The sequence below is a fragment of the Coenobita brevimanus genome, chromosome 52, assembly GCF_032717465.1.
Source record: "Coenobita brevimanus isolate Jiangsu-jjx chromosome 52, ASM3271746v2, whole genome shotgun sequence".
NCBI lineage: Eukaryota > Metazoa > Arthropoda > Malacostraca > Decapoda > Coenobitidae > Coenobita > Coenobita brevimanus.
Genome location: NC_137005.1, coordinates 22,811,807 through 22,832,237, shown reverse-complemented (window position 1 = coordinate 22,832,237; position 20,431 = coordinate 22,811,807). Strand labels below are relative to the sequence as shown.

The 20,431-nt window shown below is 40.7% G+C and overlaps 1 protein-coding gene across 1 annotated transcript in view; it reads left to right on the top strand.

Moving 5' to 3' along the window:
* LOC145400507 (patched-related protein 9-like) overlaps window positions 1-20,431 on the top strand; it is a 524,238-nt gene that overhangs the window by 150,361 nt on the left and 353,446 nt on the right. The window contains exon 8 of the mRNA XM_080273031.1: window positions 18,551-18,671. Within this exon, the coding sequence (XP_080129157.1) occupies window positions 18,551-18,671 (121 nt within the window). The remainder of the gene's footprint in view (window positions 1-18,550; window positions 18,672-20,431) is intronic.

The window sequence follows — 20,431 nt, the reverse complement described above, 5'->3', positions numbered from 1 at the left end:
TTCTGTCCAGCCCTTCATTTAAGCAACAGGACAACTCTGGAACTGTCTCCCTCTGTCTCTATTCCCTACTTCCTATGATCTCCAGTCTTTTAAAAACAGTGTGTCCAGGCATCTCGTAATGAAAGATGTTCAATTCGGCTCTCTTTCGTTTTTTTTTTCTTTTCTTGGGATGAACGGTTTGCGGGCTCCTGACCTCTGGTTCTTTCTTCTTTGCATAAAAAATGAAAAAAAAAAAAAAGCCATCATCATCATCCATCAGTCATCATCCATCAAACATTATCAACATCCATCAGTCATCATCATCATCCGTCATCATCTTCACCCACCAGTCATCTTCCGTCAGTAATCAATATCATCCATCAGCCATCATCAATATCATCCATCAATCATCTTCATCAGTAATCATCGTCATCCATCCATCAATTATCATCATACATCAGACTTCCTTCTTATCCTTCCATCAATCCTCCTCCTCCTCCTCCATCAGTCCTCCTCCTTCTCCACTAGTCATCATCATCTGGCGTTTTTTAACCACCTACGGATGGAGTGAAGTAGGGTCCATAAAGCAAAAAAAGAGGGATCAGTTTATTTCAGGCGTCCGTCAGGAAGTTTCGGGCAGGCAGTTTGAGGGATCACGTTATTTTAGGTACCAGCTGGGTAATATCAAGCACCAGCTGGGGAATATCAGGCACCAGCTGTATAATATTTAAGCACCAGTTGCATGATACTTGGCACCAGTTGGGTAATGGTACATCAGGCATCAGTGGGTTATATAAGGCAGTTCTTGGGTAATATCAGACACAAGCTGGGTAATATCACGTATCAGTTAATTTTAGGAGCAGTCAGGCAGTTTCAGGCGTGAGTTAGCTGATTTCAGGAACAGTCAGTTAATTTAAAGCATTATGCAGGTAAGGTCAGGCACTTCTCTTAGAGCTGAGTCTGAAAGTACCGAGGCAGCGTAGTCGAGGTCAATAATTTCTTCACAGCTCAGTTTGTCGAATCTAATAATACTTTAGAAAAGGAACCTTTAATGGGTTCACTCCGATAACATTTGTTGTTATTTCAGTCTATCTCCAGTCGACTTTATTTTGTTAATAAGAAACTTTTCACTATCTTCAGCCGAATTTATTAAGAAGAAACTTTTCACTATCTTCAGTCGACTTTATTTTGTTAATAAGAAACTTTTCACTATCTCCAGTCGACTTTATTCTATTAAGAAGAAACTTTTCACTATCTTCAGCCGAATTTATTAAGAAGAAACTTTTCACTATCTTCAGTCGACTTTATTCTGTTAAAAAGAAACTTTTTGCAAAGGATAAATTAAAATACCAGGGTTGTATGCATCACTTTTAAAAAAGAGTGAGCTTAATTCCTAGCGAAATTACAGGTCTGAAATGATGTGGACTCATTACAAAAATCTTCAAAATTTATTACCAAATCCATATTTTCACTGAAACGATTTGGTGATAACATTACATTTATGGAAAATATTTACTGCACAGAATGTGATAGTTAGCCTGGTTCTGTTATTGTAAGTAATCATTGGTTTACCGAAAATAGGGAGTGGGAGTGCACACCCCCACAATCCGTGCTGAATACTGTATAGCGTTATTTAACATTTTCATTACAATTAGATCAACACTGATTAGTAACATATGGAGGAAAAAAATTACTCTGATTGTACGGGTTAACAGATGAATCAGAATTTGTCTTCAAGAATTCGGGACTTCAGACGTGTAATTGATTTATTCTTCGGATTTGTCCAGTTTGGGTCAACAATCCTTTTCAACCCTTATACTCCGATTGGTGTTCTTGGGATGTATATTGCGACTGGCACCATTACATTTTGTTCAGCTGAGGGAAATCCAAGCAATCGCTGGCTTCACATACTTTTTCGATTTGGCTAACGATTTTTCTGCCATTGATTAACCCAAGAATTTATTTAGACTAACAACAGTCAATTTTGTTCTGTCGAGAGAAATCTTAGTTGTGAGCGGGGAAACGCTTGGGAAGTTCCACAAATTAGACGGAATTACTGGTGTTAGTCCACTGAATATTGCTGGTAAGCATAGGAAGAAATTAAGTTCTGACAGTTATGAGTACACACTGAGAAGGAACCGTTGCCCCCAACTGTATCTTTGGAAAAAAATAGTGTGTATATAGCAAAATACAGGAAATAGATAACAGGAAGCCTATTTGCCCATGACAAGGTTATCTGTTGGGAAAGACGTGAATTCTACAAAGATCTAACCTATGTGTGAAAGAAAAGGACAAAAAATGGAAGGCTTTTCCCCACCCACCAAACCGTAAGGTAAACCAGGCAGGAAAAGGACTGAAAATCACCAAGCTTGCTAGAAAGAAAGAAAAACCATGGAAATTTTATAGAAGAGACAGAACAACTGTGCACCATGTAATCCCTTATCTACAGATCTGTTCTGATTATTATGCAATCGTCACATTGTCGTTAGTTTACACTTCAGCCTGTATATAAACAAATCCACAGTTACTTGTAGCTTATAGTCTCGAAATATTTGTCTAGCCTAATGCTAAATAGACCAGTAGTTGTTGTACTAACCACTGTTACTGGCAGCTTATTCCATTGTTCATGACACGAATATTCCAATAATTTTTCCTCTGATGGTGTTGCATTTCTAGTCACTGAATTTCATTTTGAGGCTCTGCACGGCACTCTCTCGGGTATGCTTTCATCCATACGAGTCAGCGACCTGTGCAGCACACAGTGTTCTTGGTGTGGTCTAGCTAATGACGTTTAAGGTTTGAAATTACTTTGGGCGTTTTATGATCAGTGTTCCTTGTGATGATGCTGAGTATTTTGTTTGCCTTGCTATTATACACTTATATGAGTTTGAAGTCGGAACTGATAAACAAATCCCAAATCATTCTCTTTCTTTACCTCCGTCAGTGGGGTATAGAACGTGCAGTATTCATGTTTAATGTTTTTGTCGCAAAAGTGCATCACCTTACATATTCTGTATTAAATTTAATCTGCCAATTTTCACTCTATATTATTAACTTACCCAGGTCGTTTTGTATAGAGTCACTGTCCGCTTTCGCAGTTCCTCAATTTTTCATGTCATCTGCAAATTAAGCTACCTTAAAAAGGTTGTGTTAGGAAGAATACTGCCACCGTATTCCCTGCGTGTCGTAAAAGGCGACTAAAAGGGGCGGGGTGAGGGGACTAGGGACCCCCTCCTCTGTTTTTTTAGTTCCTAAAAAGTGACAGGCCAGAGAAAGGGATGGGGGATGGAGTTATCCCCGTACCCTGAAGATTGGGTCTATGAATGTGCGTGGATGTAGTACGATTGAGGCTAAAAGGGAGGAGTTTGGGAGAATGTTTGTGAGAAGAAAGTTGGATGTGTTAGCTTTGAGTGAAACGAAGATGAAAGGGAAGGGGGAATCTATGTTTGGAAGTGTGAATGGAAGATCGTCAGGTGTTGATAGAGGAAGGGCAAGAGAAGGTGTGGCCTTGTTAGTGAGTCCGGAAGTACAGCAGTGTGTGATTGAATGGAAGGAGGTGTCATCGAGACTGATGTGGGTGAAAGCGAAATTTGAACGTGAGTTGTGGGTGTTTGTGAGTGCATATGGGCCTGGTAGTGAAAAGGATGAACAAGAGAGGGAGTCTTTCTGGAATGATGTTGATGAGTGTCTGCAGAGTTTTGGAGCGAATGTGAATGTGGTAATGATGGGAGATCTGAATGCTAGAGAGGGAAATGTAGCAGTTGAAGGCGTAGTTGGTATGCATGGTGTGCCTGGAAGAAATGAAAATGGGGAGCGAATGATAGCGATGTGTGTTGAGCGAGAGATGGTGATTGGGAATACGCCGTTTGAGAAGAAAGATATTTATAAGTATACATGGGTGAGACAGGAGGGTGGAATGGTTGTTGATAGAGCCTTGATGGACTATGTGGTTGTGTCTAGGAATGTAATAGGAAGATTGTTGGATGTCAGAGTTCTGAGAGGGGAGGGTGGAGGTATGTCTGACCACTACCTGGTGGAGGGAAAGTTAAGAGTAGGTAAAAGATGGGTGAGAGCTAGGAGGGTTAGGTGTGGCAGGGAGGTTTTGAAAGTGAGTGAGTTGGATAAAAGAGAGAAAAAGATAGAGTATCAGGAGAAATTGAAAGATGAGTGGAACGCAGTGAAAGATCGGGAAAATGGCAGCGTGGAGGAGGAATGGCAGTTGTTTAAGAGTGCTGTGGTGGGGCATGCCTAAGAGGTGTGTGGTGTGAGACGTGTGGGTGGTGGTGTAAGAAAAGGAAGTGAATGGTGGTGCGAGGAAGTAAGTATGGCTGTGGCTGAGAAGAGACGTGCATATGAAGTGTGGCTGCAGAGGAAGGATGAGATGTCATATGAAAGGTATAAGGAAAAGAGGAATAGAGCAAGAAGGGCTGTGCGTGATGCTAAAGTGGCAGCAGATGAGAGGTGGGGTAGGCGGCTGACAGAGAATTTTCAACAGAATAAGAAAATGTTTTGGAAGGAGGTGAAAAGGGTGCGAAAGGAAGAACGAGTAAAAGCAGAGGATGGAAGGATGTTAACTGAGATGGATGCAGTAAGGAAGAGATGGGCAGAGTATTTTGAAAGATTGTTAAATGTAGAGGAGGAAAGGGTGGCTGAGATTGTGGCAGATAGAAGGGTGCAAGGAATAAATGTGTTAGAAGAGTTGAATGATTCTTTGATCACGAAGGAGGAAGTGGAGAAGGCAGTAAAGGAGATGAAAACAGGGAAAGCTGCAGGTATGGATGGATGTGCTGTGGAATGCCTGAAGGGTGGTGGAGTGACTATTGTTGACTGGTTAGTAAGATTATTGAATGTGTGCTTTGAGAAAGGTATGGTGCCAATTGACTGGGCAAGTGCTTGTGTGGTCCCGTTGTATAAAGGCAAGGGTGATAAGTATGAATGTACTAGCTTTAGGGGTATAAGTCTGTTGAGTGTTGTAGGTAAAGTGTATGGTAGAGTGTTAATTATGAGAGTTAGAGAGGGTACAGAGGGAGTGATTAGTGATGAGCAGTGTGGCTTTAGGAGAGGGAGGGGATGCGTTGATCAGGTGTTTGCTGTGAGACAAGTGTGTGAAAAGTATTTAGCGAAAGGCAAGGATGTTTTGGGCATTTATGGATTTAGAGAAAGCGTATGATAGAATTGATAGGGAGGCTTTGTGGACTGTTTTAAGATTGTATGGACTTGATGGTAGGTTACTAAAAGGGGTGAAAAGTTTTTATGTAAATAGTAGAGCGTGTGTAAGAGTGGGAAATGCTGTGAGTGATTGGTTTCCCGTGAGAGTGGGGCTGTGACAGGGATGTGTGATGTCGCCTTGGTTGTTTAATATTTACATGGATGGTGTTGTAAGGGAGGTGAATGCAAGAGTTTTAGGTGGTCTGAGTCTGGTAAATGTTGATGGAGAGTGGAATCTGAAGCAGCTGCTGTTTGCAGATGATACTGCACTGGTGACTGATTCAGAGGAGAGATTGAGACAGTTGGTAGAGGAGTTTGGAAGGGTGTGTGAAAGGAGGAAATTGAAAGTAAATGAGAATAAGAGTAAAGTGATGAAGTGTACGAGGTTGATAGATGGTAGGGGGATGAATATAGTTTTGAATGGTGAGTTGCTTGAGGAGGTAGATTGTTTTAAATATCTAGGGTCACATGTTGCTGTGGATGGAAGAATAGATGCAGAAGTGAAGTTTAGAATAAATGAAGTAGGAAAGGTGCTGGGAGGAATGAAAAAAGTGTTTAAATGTCGTTCGCTTAGAATGGATGTAAAGAGAAGGCTGTATGAGGGTGTTGTGGTACCGACTGCATTATATGGGGCTGAAACATGGAATATGGGTGTAGCAGAGAGGAAAAGTTTGAATGTAATGGAGATGAGATGTCTGAGGAGTATGTGTGGAGTGACGCGTATGGATCGAGTGCGAAATGATGAAGTGCGAAGGAGAACTGGAGTTGTTTGGGAGATGGCTGGTAGAGTTGAGCAGAGGGTGTTGCAATGGTTTGGGCATATGGAGAGAATGGATAATGAGCGATTGGTGAAAAAGATAACTAGATCTGATGTGAGGGGTGTAAGACTGAGAGGAAGACCACGAATAGGATGGATGGACAGTGTGAAGAGAGCGCTGGATGCGAGAGGGATGTCTGTTGAGCAAGGAAGAGTGGCTGTGCGTGACAGAAATAAATGGAGAGAAATTGTGAATGAATAAGTGATGACGCAGCCGTGAGGGGATATTCTCCCGCATTTGGTCTGATCAGCTAGTCAGGTCAGGTGCGGGTAAGGGGATGGGTCTGTTATGATGTGGCAGGGGTAAACCAGTTCTGCTGTCGGGCCCTGCTGTGGATGTCACTGATTGCATTGCGCAGTTGACCCTTGTGCGGTGTGATGCGGTGAGGATCTGTCCGTTCTCCCCTTTGGGGCTAAGATGCGAATGAATGTGTTTGAATGGATGAGTAAATGGAGAGTGAGTCGTCCTGTCTTGGCTACCTCCCTTTCCTTGGGGGAAGCAGCCTAGGTATATAGATAGATAGATAGAAAAAGTCACTCAGTAGTCTAGATCACAGACATAAATTGTGGAAAGAACAATCCCTATAACTGACCCTTGAGAAACTCCGCTTGTTCTTTCTAGCCAGTCTGATGATTCTTCAGTTATCACTACACGATGCTTGCGATTTGTTAACCAATTACCAATCCATGAACGTAATTTGTTATACAGGCCGTGAGCATTTAGCTTTTCTAGTAGTCTTAGATGAGATACCCTATCAAACGCATTCTCGAAATCTAGACAGATGGCATCCAACGACATAATTGCTTTCCTTTTATCGTATGTTTGTAAAAAAAAGAAAAAAAAAAAAAAAAAAAAAAAAAAAAATAATTAAGCAGATTTTCAAGGCATGATTTATTATCACGAAACCCGTGCTGATTACTTGTTATATGGTTATGCTTATTGGGGAATAAGAATAATTTTACCTGTAACACTTTTGTTTCGCATATTTCTGACGGTTTATTAGGCGGTAATTTATGGCGCGATTATTATTTTCAGATTAAAAGATAATTGCTATACTAGCGAGCTTCCATTGATTAGGAAATCAATATTCAGCTAATGATGTACTGAGTACTTTGGTTACAGGAAAGGCTAACTGTAACATTCACGAAGTATACAAGGAGATTATGTGGTCTAGCCCAGTTGATTTGTTTGGGTCGATTTTCTGAAGGTACTTTGGTAAAAATTTAGCAGAAGCCACGACTGAAAATCAAGTAATTTGAAGTGTTTTCTGTTTATATCTCACCATTTGATGGCAACTCTGTGACACTCATCGCCGATTAATACCTTCCCCTCTGAGGTCATTAGTCCCGCCCTGAGGGTCATTAATAACCCCAGTGGGCATTTGCAACGGAGGTGACATAGAAGAAAAATGTTAACAAATGATGACATATTAGCGGAACACACTTCAAAATGCTAAAATTCCGCTTGTGGCTTCTGCTAAATGTCATTCAATAATTTGATACATGTCCTGTCACTTCCTTGATCGATTTACAGAATCCATTGTAGGATGGGAATGTTTACGCTATTTTCTTTTGTGAAAACACTGTGAAAGGAGTCGATCGGTATTGTTGCTAGTGTTCGGTTATCATGAACGAGTTCCCCTCCTGATTTTAATAGAGGGCTTATGATATCTTAAATTTGTCTTACTTCTTACATAGTGAAAGAATCTCTATGGGTTTGACTTTGATTCACGAGAAATTTTTGCCTCATAGTCTCGTTAGTTGCTCGGATAATTTTCGCACAATGGAGCTGTAACTTAAAATGTTCTGTACTATCATCGTGGTTCCCTGTACCTTTATATTTTGTGTTTGTTTCTTCTTCCAACCGACGATTTCTTCAGTATTCTTTGACATTTATGTTTGTTTCTTAATGTGATTATTTCTTTAGGTAATTCTCGGTATATATTTTCACTCGATAAACATCAGATGATTAGTGAATAATTCCTACATTTCTTTGACGTTATCCACCCTCATCCTCCAGCTGGTGTTTGTAGCTTCGTTTCTCACATGCTCGAAGTTAACATTTCTGGAGTTAGGAACTAAAAGGCTGTCTACAATGGTCGTGATTGCTGCTATTAAAATTTTTACTGTTATCACAGAAATTTATTAGATCACTGTTTATTTGTAAGGCAAGGTCCAGTATATTATTACCACACGTCGGTGTATTCAGTGCTTGGCCTACAAATGCATCGTCGACCATTTCTAACAGCCTGTTCCCTTCTTTGTTTGCACACGAATTTTTCAGTGAATATTTGAATTATTGAAGTTTCCTAAAATAACGCCGTCCTTGTTTCCTATGACTGAGTTTATTTCATCGTACAGTACTTTTACGTTTTAATAATCGAGCTTGGGCGGTCTGTAAAAAAAGAATGGATTTAAGGATTACTGTCTATGAAAATTTAGGCATACAAAGAATCGTATGTTTTAATATCCAGTTTATCAGTGTGTATTATCGTTATGTGGTCTTTAATTTGTGTTTTTTAATGTGTACTGGAACTCCCGACCGGTTTTATGCAGTCGCGATTTTTCAAATATTTTATAGTTTTGTAGCGATACATCTCCAATAAGGCGTTTGTCAAGAGGGCTTAATTATGTTTTACAACCATAAATGTCTCAGAATTTTCGGCAGTTACGTATGGAATTAACCTATCTCGCTTTGAAATAATAATTCTCGCTTTATGTACACAATACTCATAGTAGGGCTGGATCAGTTAGGGCTTTGAGTCACTAAAATTAGCCGTGTTTAAGCATTCAACCTCTCAGTAAGTGATCCTCCTCAGTGGGAAGAAGGATCTCAGGAAAATGCATGAATAATCCTTAAGCTTTTGAATCCAAGGATGTATTTTCTGGCTTATGTTTGCTATTGCCTGACTATTTTATTAAGTTTAGGAGTGTTCTTGGTAGTGAATGGATTGACAGACGCTGTATTTAACCCCTCTTGTCCCAGTGTTTCTCAAATATTAATAAAATTGGCTGAAAGTACAAAAAAAAAATAATAATGCCATAACTACGTCCTGAGACTTAAGAAGTCAGATAATGATTAGTATACAGTTGTGCAGAGGAGTTCCTTTAGGTTTCCGCGTAATATCTTCCGTTATTGTGGTTGAATCATACCTAGCCTACATCCTGAACCTGAGTCCTTAATATACCAGTGACTCACCAACCAATCACATATTCATTCATTAGGTAACACAGTTTCCTTTTATATTAATTCAGCTGTCACATATATGTAGGCTTTATGTACCAGCGACGAATTTGGTTGCAACCCCTTCATGCAATGACGCAGTTTTGATTATATCGTTGTTAATTCCAGACGATTTTTCTTCATCTCAGGAAAGATTTTTCTACCGGAAGGAATCCTTTTTCGATATCAGTGCTGAATAAAATCGCTGAAGAGAATCGTAGGTGATAGAATGAATGAAATATATAACACGTCATTGGAGTAAGAAGGTTGAAGTAATGTTAATTGCGCAGTTGGGGACCAAAATTCGCATATTTCAAATATTTTACTGTAATTGTCACTTTCTTCCGCTAACTAATTGTCGTAATCAGAGGCAGGCTTGGTGTGTTTTGCTGCTATAATGCCAACCGTCGGGCAAACATGTCCAAGTGTGAAGCAGATGCAGTGCCATAGGCGAACATTTGTCTCTCACCATAGGAATACTTTATGCAGCTAAGCAATTCATGGTACTTTGAAACAATACACACGGATCGTTTGACTATGTCTCCTCCTCCTCCTCTTCTCTCTGCCATCTTGGAAACAGACGAGTTCCCCAGCGCTCTACATACAAGTGTTTTAACAACAAGTTTGAGTGAATATCAGTGTAATGGTGAATAGATCAGTATATAAATGTCCCAGCTATATTTTCCCCGTGTAAAATATTGAAATAGACTGCATTTAAAAGTTTTTGAGCGGGTTAAAGGTGTAAATCGTTCGCGTGTCCTTTGTTTACATGCATTCCCATCCTCTGTATCGTTCTCCTTCCCTTTCTCGCCTTTATTTCTGGTCTCAGTCATATTATAGTTCATTTTCCCGCAGATCAAGATCAGTTAGAACGATATCATAACAAGCAGAATATCTTTTCTCACTAGTAAGTGGTGTTAGTGTATTGTGTGTATATTCGACTACCAACTCTCATTGTTTTGGACTGTGTTTTCCCACTACCAACACTGTGAAGTCTAACAAATATTAACTGAGTTGCTTGCTGGTTTAGTGCAAGCGAATAGCATCGTCTTTTGTATAGAGTAACAACTGTGTGTTAGGAATTACACCAGTGCAATAGTTTTTACACTATAAACAGTTGTTCACTGAGTGGAACTAGATTTTGATTTTTCCCTCCATTCTATTGTTTTTTTTTTACTTTTTTTCCCAGTGAATCAGTTTAGGGTGTATTTCCACAATTCATGGTAAGTTAGATTATACCATAGCAAGTAGATTATTTATTCATTTTACACTGGTAAAGGAATTTCATGGTAAGTTAAAGCTTGTACTATAGCAAGTAGATTTTCTGTTCTATTTACACTGGTAAAGACATTCATGGTATGTTGGGTGATACCATAGCAAGTAGATTTTTTATTCTCTTTACACTGGTATACGAATTCATGGTAAGTTAGGTTGTACCATAGCAAGCAGATTTTCTACTCTTTTTACACTGGGAAAATCATTCATGGTAGGTTGGATTGTGCCGTAGCAAATAGATTTTCTATTCTTTTTAAACTGGTAAAGGAAGATAGTATATAAAAAGGTAAGTGAATCTCTCTAGAAATTCAGTATTTCATTTATAGATTTATAGATTGTGTGTGTGTATGCGCCAGCGCAAGATCGTACAAGCAGAGTGAGAGAAGAGTTCTGGACAAATGTGGAAGTGTGCATGGAAAAGTTTGGAAGGAATGAGAGAGTGTTTTTGATCGGTGATATGAATGGTAAAGTAGGGAATGTGAAGGTGGATGGAATAGTTGGTGAGTGGGGTGTGCCTGCTGAGATAGATGAGAATGGCAGTGCTTTAGTGGACATTTGTGCTGGGAGGGGGTTGGTGATAGCCAATACCCTCTTCAGGCACAAAATGATCCACAGGTATACATGGCGAGTGATGAGAAGGGTGGGTGGTGAACTGAATGAAAGGAAGGCAATGATTGATTATGTGTGTGTGGATGAAAGGATGCGAAAACGTGTAATGGATGCAATAGCTTATAGAGGTTGGGGGAGTGGACTTTCTGACCACTACTTCGTGGTGGCCAGAATCAAGGTCCAATTGGGATGGAGAAATAGAAGAAGGGAAGGACGGGAAGAAGGAGTGTTTGTAAGGAGAGTGGAAAGGTTACAAGAGGATGATAAAAAAGCAGAGTATAAGAGAGAAGTGGAGGAACGATTGGGCAATTATGAATTGGAGCAGATGGGGGACGTGGAAGGTGTGTGTAGGATATTCACAGAAGAAATATGTGCAGCATGTGATGTGGTGTGTGGGATGAAGAGAAGACGGAGGGGTGTGCAAGGAACAGCGTGGTGGAATGAAGAGATGAGACAGGCTGTGGCACAAAAGAAGAAAGCATACAATGAATGGATGAGAAATAGGGACGTGGAAGAAGTTGAGAGGCGGAAGAGACAGTTATATGTAGAAAGAAAGAGGGAGGTGAAAAGATTAGTAAGAGAGTGTAAGAAGAGAGCAGATGAAGAATTTGGAAGGAATTTGAGTGTAAAGTGGAGGGACTGTAAGAAAATGTTCTGGAAAGAGGTGAAAAGAGTAAGACAGGGTGGAAGTGAAGTTAGCAGGGGAGTGAAAGATAAAAATGGTAGATTAATAGTGGAGAAGGGAGAAAAAGTGAGCAGATGGAGAGAACACTTTAAGGAATTTGTTGAACATAGAGGATGGAAGTAATGTGAGTATAAGTGGCTGTGGAATGGCTGGGAGAAGGAGGGAGGTGAGAAGACAGGAAGAAATCAGTAGGATAGAGGTTGTGGAAGCAATGAAGAAAGTTAAATTGGGGAAAGCCCCAGGAAATGATGGAGTGTGGTGAAATGCTGATGTATGGGAGAGAGATAGTAGTAGAATGTATGTGGAAAATGTGCAGATTGGCCTGGGAGGAAGGTAGAGTCCCAGAGGATTGGAAGTCATGTATAATTATTCCCTTGTACAAAGGAAAAGGGTAAAAAGAAGTATGTGGTAATCATAGGGGCATCTGTCTTCTTAGTATAATAGGAAAAGTGTATGGTAGGATACTTATTGACAGAGTTAGAGAACAGAGGAATTAGTTGGAGAAGAACAGGGAAGCTTTAGGAAGGGAAGAGGTTGTGTAGATCAGATATTCATTCTTAGATCTTTAGTGGAAAAGTTTCTAGAGAAGGGAAAGAAGTTGTATACGGCTTTCATGGATTTGGAGAAAGCATATGACAGGGTGGATAGACAAGGATTGTGGAAAGTATTAAGAATATATGGAGTAGATGGGAAGTTGTTGAATGCTGTGAAGAGTATGTATGATGGTGCTAAGGCTGCAGTGCGTGTGGATGGTGAACTAAGTGAATTTTTCTCTTTGAAGGTTGGGTTGAAACAGGGATGTGTCATGTCTCCATGGTTGTTCAATCTGTACATGGATGGAGTAATAAAAGAGGTACAAAGTAGGGTAGTGGATGTTGGAGTGGCCCTGGTGAGAGAGGGTAGTGTTTGGAAACTCCCTATACTGTTGTTTGCAGATGATACTGTGTTGTTGAGTGAAGACGAAGGGTAGCTGCAAGGCTTGGTGGATGAGTTTGGGAGAGAGTGTAAGAAACGGAATCTTAAGGTGAATGTAGGGAAGAGTAAAGTGATGGTCTTTGAGAGAGGTGAAGTCAATGAATGTACAGCGAGGTTGGATGGTGAGGAATTGGAAAATGTGAGTACGTTTAAGTACTTGGGTAGTGTGATGAGTAAGGATGGAGGTTTGGTGGGTGAAGTGCTTGAAAGGGTACAGCAGGGAAGAAAGGTTGCTGGTTCCTTGAAAGCGTGATAAGAAGCAGGGAAGTGAGCATGGAAGTGAAAAAGTTACTACATGACAGTATTGTGATACCAACTCTAACGTATGGAAGTGAAGCTTGGACGTTGCTGGAAGGACACAAGTCAAGAGTGAGAACAGTGGGAATGAGTTATTTAAGAGGAGCCTGTGGAGTCACATGGAGAGACAGGCTGACAAATGAGGATATAAAGGAGCGTTGTGGTGTGGATGTGGATGTGATAGGAAGAGTTAGGAGGAATACACTGAGGTGGTTTGGCCATGTGGAGAGCATGGAGAGTGAAAGACTGACGAAGAGAGTGTATGTGAGTGAGGTGGAGGGGGGAAGAGGGAGGGGGAGGCCGAGGATGAGATGGAGGGATGGGGTGGAGAGGTATATGAGAGAGGGGTGTGTGAGGTGGGGGCGGGGCAGTGAAATGGTGGGAGACAGGGCGACGTGGAGGCGATTTGTTTGTGGCCACCCCGAACGGGATTGAGGCGTCTGGCAATAGATAGAGGTAGATAGATAGATAATAACATCCCTTAATCAGTTGTATATTATTTTTTATATTTGTGGTATTTTGGAAATATTGCTGCAAAATGCCATCTATACTGAAAGTCTGCCAGGAGTGTACTGGTCGTTTTGCGCCTCTGCTTTTTTCGGATTACTTTTCGACACCTGTTTGCAAACTATGCATCATGAGATCTAGAAAATGGTTTAGTTGAATCGCAGAGAAATTACAGGGAAGTCAAAGCAGAGTTTGAGACACTGAAAGAGTTCGTAGCAGCAAACGTAGGAGTCAGTGACAACACTCAAGAAGAAAGACGCATACAAAGCGAGCCCGTACCAGCCCGCGCCCATCAGACAGTTACAAATGATAGTGTATCTTCCTCACCCAATGATTCCGTACTTCCCTCTCCAAGCGAAGTCCCCTTTACTCTTTTCCAGAAAGATGGTCTCCATCTGAACGCGGTAGGAGTGGCACGGCTAGGTAGATTTCTAAATGATAAAGGTGACCTCTTCAGATCAAAAAACGTGGCACGTCCAGGAGCAGTAACCTCAGTGTAAATATCCGCAAAGTCAGTTCATCAACTGTTTGGGACGGAATTAGAGTCTGCTATGTTAACGCACGTTGTCTATGCAACAAGTTTGAAGATTTAGAATCATTTATTTCCCTAGAAAATTATGACATTGTTTGCATCACAGAGTCCTGGATTAACACATCTGACCGTGACTTTTTAGCAGAATACTAATTAACAGTGTACAATATTTTCAGCTGTGAGCGACCACACCGAGCTGGTGGCGGTGTTTTACCATACGTGAAATCTTGTCTCCACCCCCTTGTGCTACCTAAACCCAGTATTACCAATATAGATGCTAGTTACGTTCAGCTGAGTATTAAATCACACAAAATAAATATATGTCTCCTCTATCATCCTCCAGCACAGTCAACTGACACAGATGAAAAACTTTATGATCAAATAATTTGTTGTGAAGAGGATAGCATAATTTTTGGAGACTTCAATTTACCGGTAGCAAAGTGGGGGGAACCGCTAACTGCACACTCAGGACAAGAGCTTTATATGAATCTTCAAGAAAGTGCCTTTTCCCAACACGTAGAGTACCCAACGAGTGGAAACAATATTCTAGATATCATCTTGACTACAAATGATAACCTAGTCAGCAACGTTGAAATCAGACCTGAGTTTAGTTCTTGTGATCATCGAATTATACAGTTTAATATTACTACTGAAAAAGTAAAAGAAACGGAGAGCAAAGAAAAGGTCCCAGATTATCGTACTGTACTGTACAGCTGATTTTAGCAGGCTCAGGGCGCTGCTTGCAACCACAGATTGGAATCAAATCTCTGAAACCGATGACATAAACCAAGCATGGGAAATATGCACCAAAAAATTTAATGAAGCGGTAAAATCATGTGTGCGTCAACTAACAGGCTGGTAATAGTAAACCAAAGTGGTGGTCCAGTGAAATTAAAAGTAATTTAATAGCCAAAAAACAGGCGTACCATAAATATAAAACTACTCAAAATAATGATGATAAATTACAGTATGAAAATCTACGCCTCATATCGAAAAGACATATTAAACAAAGCAAAAGAGCACTGGAGATCCACACTGCTAATATGTGCAAAACAAATCCCGAAGAATTTTACAGTTAAATTAAAAAGAAAAAGGTTATGACTACAGCAATAGGCCCTCTAGAAACGAACAATAGCAAACACCCAGAAAATGATGTCGAAATGGCGAACATTCTTAACGATTACTTTGCGTCTGTTTTTTCAGTAGAAAACACCACCAGAAACCTACTATTACCCACAAACCAAGCAAATAGCACAGACCTTGGTAACTATGCTATCCATAATAGCGATATCCTCTCAACCCCTGGCCCTGATAAAATATCACCGAGAATTCTCAAAGAAGCAAAAATGAGTTACTATTGCCACTCTGTCTTATTCAATAAACCGTTATGTACTGGGAAGGTTCCATGCGAATGGAAACTAGCAAATGTAACAACAATTTTCAAATAAGGAAATAAGTCACACCCAGGAAACTGCAGACCAATCAGCTTAACATCAATAGTGTGCAAGTTCATGGAAAAAATCATGAGATAAAATAGTTAATTATCTAGAAGAAAATATTAAAGACTCGCAGCATGGATTCAGACATCGTCGTTCATGCTTATCTAACTTAATGGATGATGTTTACAAATCATATGATGACTCAAGAGCAGTAGATATAATTTACCTTGACTTTCAGAAAGCATTTGACACTGTCCCTCACAAACGGCTCATGAGCAAAATAGAAACACATGGAATAAAACGAAATACGCAGAAATGGTTACAAGACTGGCTTTCAGACCGAAAACAGCGAGTTGTGATAACTTGGACCGATACTTTTTATTATCTATTTAAACGATACTGATGAGGGTCAACATTGTAAAGTATCCAAATTTGCAGATGATACTAAAATAACCAATAAATTAACTTCAAAATTATAGTGGCAGCAGTTACAAAATGATCTTAATACTTTAGCAAGCTGGGCAGAAAAACGGCAAATGAAATTCAACACAGAAAAATTTAAAGTACTTCATATTGGAAGTAACAATGTCCATGCGAATTACAAAATGAATAATATCCAGTTATCAAGTACACACAATGAAAAGGATCTTGGTGTGATGATATCAAACGACCTAAAACCGGCTAAACAGTGCACCGAGGTGGTTAAAACTGCGAACAAGCTGGTGGGTTTTATTGGAAGAACTTTCGAGTTTAAATCGGAGAGTCATACTTGCCTTGTACAACTCACTAGTGCGCCCCCATCTTGAGTATTGTGTGCAATTCTGGCCTCCATACTACAGAAAAGACAGAAAAACTAGAGAAAATACAGCAAAGAATCACAAAAATGATACCACGACTTAGAAACAAACCATATGAGGAACACCTTGAAGAATTTAAATTATTTAGCCTAACGAAGTGCAGGTTAAGAGGTGACCTTATTGAAGTTTTCAAAATCATGAAGGGATATGACAACATAGACATGAATAAATATTTTGAAATAGACCGGTCGAGTCAAACCAGAAGTAATGGCTGCAAAATTATGGGAAAGTGTTTCCAATCCCATGAAGCAAAATACTTCTTCAACGGAGTCGTAAATATCTGGAACAGATTACCCTCAGATACCAAGAACAGTATCTCAATTAAGACATTCAAAAACAAAATAGACAAGTATTTGCACAAGAATCCTCAGCTGACTCTTTTTCTGTCTGAATAATTTGTCTACAGACACCCCTTAAACAACGTACCCGTACATAGCACTGCATCTCGTCATTATATATTTTTCAGTTTATTCAATGCAAATTAAATAATATAAGCACAGATTAGTATCTGCACAGATACCCCTGAGTTATGGTTATTACTCTTACTTCCGCCTGTGATGGGCTGTGGATCACTGAGGGTCCCTGTTAGCCAAGTGACCACCATCGGGATTTTTTTTTAATGTACCAGGGGTCACTGCTTCAGGAGGAGACTTGTGTACATGTCCCACATGGGAGAGTTCCTTGTCTCAGTGGAGTGAACGGAGCTAGGGCCTGATTAACTGCTGCCTACCTAAATAGCGCCAGGCAAGGGTGCCACACCACCCCTAAACATCCACACTGTGCACTGTGCAGTCCCCTTGTGTCTACAGGACACCCTGTAAACTTAACATACCCACACATAGCGTCAGGTCACGTCATTATACATTTTTCGATTTACTCAATGCAAATAAGGTAATATACAGTAAGCACAGATTAGGATCCGCACATATAGCCCTGAGTTAACGGTCACTACTCTTACTTTCGACTTGTGATGGGCTGTGGATCACTGAGGGTCCTGTTAGCCATGTGACCACCATCAGGATTTTTTTTTATGTACCAGGGGTCACTGCTTCAGGAGGAAACTTGTGTACTTGTCCCACATGGGAGAGTTCCTTGTTTCAGTGGAGTGAACGGAGCTAGGGGCTGATTGACTGCTGCCTACCTAAGAAGTGCCAGGCAAGGCTGCCGTACAACCCCTAAACATCCACTCTGTGCACTGTACATCCACACTGTGCACTGTGCAGTCCCGTTTTGTCTTTAAAACACCCCATCTTAAATATTTTTCAATCTCCCCAATGCAAAGAAAGTAATATAAGCACAGATTAAGATCTGCACAAATAGCCCTGAGTTAACGGTCATTACTTTTACTTTCAACCTGTGATGGGCTGTGGATCACTGAGGGTCCCTGTTAGTCAAGTGCCCACCATCGAGATTTTTTAAATGTACCAGGGGTCACTACTTCAGGAGGAAACTTGCATACTTGTCCCACATGGGAGAGTTCCTTGTCTCAGTGGAGTGAACGGAGCTTGGGCCTGATTGACTGCTGCCTACCTTAAAAGCGCCAGGCAAGGCTGCTGCACCACCCCTAAACATCCACACTGTGCACTGTGTAGTTTCCATGTTATGTCCACAGACGCCCCATTAACTCAATTTACAATTTATAATGTCATGCCGTAACTACTAGTTTATTTGATTACTTTCTCTTTCAGATTACTCAAACGGGTAGCTTATAGACAAAGTATTATAGAATGTGACTTCTCCTTTCCAATATTTCCTGTGAAACTTCCATGTCAGTTTTTCCATGCTGCATGGTGGGTTTTCTCACTTTTTCCTGGACAATTTGGGGATGGGGGGAGCCTTCTTGCTTCACTATCCTTATCCTTCAGCATGTAAAGTTAGATCTTGTAGTCATAGTTTTCTCTGTAACAAGCAGCCTCGAAAGGGCCATAAAGTCTGTTGCTGTTTGCTTTCCTATGTAATCCTATGTAATCCTCCTCCTCCTCCTCCTCCTCCTCCTCTTCCTCCTTCTCTTCTTCTTCTTCTTCTCTTTCTGCTCTTTCTCTCCTGCTCCCGCTTCTCTCTCTTTTACTTCATTTCCTCTTCCTCCTCTTTCTTCCGGTTCATTTTCTTCCACCCATTTTCACATCGTTTCCCTGACTCCCCCACAGCTTCAGCGAGATCAGTGGTGACACCATCATTGGGGACATCACCTTCCTTCTAGTGGGCAACGTAGTGATCTTCATATACGTGCAGCTGATGCTTGGCAGATTCAACATGGTGGAGAACAGGGTGAGAGAGAGAGAGAGAGAGAGAGAGAGAGAGAGAGAGAGAGAACAATTTTATGAGGATGATGATGATGATGATGTGTTTAACTCTATTGTCAGTGTCCTTCCGAAACGGCGGTACGAGGCATTTTTGAGAGTCGACATCTTCTTCACCAGATTTTTTATTTTTATCTTGTCTAGCTTACATTTCTGAGATGCATCATCATGGTAAAGTAAGAAAGTTGTATCCCCTACAGTTCCTGAAGTCTCCCAAGCTGAGTGTAATCGCCTGATTGCAGCAAGAATAATATAAAAGCCATGTTGTTTGGTTCAGGTAGGCTGATGGACATCAAAGTCGTACAGTATAGTTGATTAAAACTCTATCGGTGCACCTTTGGCGTGAAACAGTCTGTCACCACAGACGGTGACTACTAGAATACCCTACAAGATCGCGCTCCTCACTGACAAACCCTCTCTGACCAGGATGCCACACAAGGCTTGGTGTTGACACCACCTAGCGCGCAGAGTTGTTATACGCATATTCACACGACAAAATTGATTAATCTATCTCGTATACAATCACTATTGGTAATTCTGGATACCATCGGATCCCTCCTGCAAGGTTCTTCTTTTATCGACTGTACACGTGTACAACCAGGGGCTATCTATGAACCGGTAGGCAAAAGGCGATAGACTGCAAACCACCCCCACAAAAAATACAGAAAATAGGTTAAGCGGATCTGGTGGTTCAGTGTGAATAAGATAAAACGAAATAGTTTGTCCATTTCAGCTAACTTCTGGGAAGAGTAAGTTATACTAAGCTGAATATTATTGCTTGGTTGCAGACAGGATGAAAAAAAGAAAAGAAAAGAAATAGTGGTGGCCAAGTCGTCAGAGAGGTGCTCTCTTGTCCGAGTCGATGTTAGTTTGATCCCTGACTGGAACGGGAAACAGTTTGAGGATTGGAATGTCATGACTTTACTGAAATACCTTGATACCCACTTATTCGTCGTAAAAATACCCCCCGTTAATACTAGTACACCAGCTAGGAATGGGACAACTCTAGTATGCATTCGGTATAGAAGGTGAGTGTTAGCGTCGACGACATGGTGACAGGTGGAAGGTGTGTGGTATGTAAGACTGCTGGGCGTCATTGGATGAGGCGGTAAGGCTATGTCGAGTGCTGGACGCATAAATAGCAAGAGGGAGCACTCATACAGTGCGACACCCGCTCAAACCAGTTGTTCTAAAGGCCGAAAGTTTGGCTGCCTTGTGACCTTGACCTTCTATCAGTTGTTCTCATAATCGAATTATTACTTTCTTGGTCCGCATCGGGTCAAAACTGGGTCCACCGTATCCTGTAACCTTGATATTTGACTTTTCCATGCGACCTTGGCTCTAAACAATTTGTTCTCAAGACCGAATACCATTATCTTTGTTTTTATCCGGATCCATGCAGTCCATGCACAAAGTTAAGTTGGTATCGGATAAAAACTGTAAGCTGACCTTGCCATGTTACCTGGAACTTTGATGTATTGTTCTTAAAGGTAACACATCAGCCTCTTGTGTGATCCTTAACTCTTCTATCAGGTATGATCCAAATTAGATAAAACCTGTTGTAGTTTTTTGTTTACACAGATACACATACCGAACATTGACTTTGCCCAGTGACCTTGACCTTAGACTTCTTGTTTATAGAACAGAATCCTCTTATATTTCTTTTAAACCTGACCTGTAACATTTCCACCAAGTTTGTTGCATGTTAGACCAAAATTGTTTAACTTG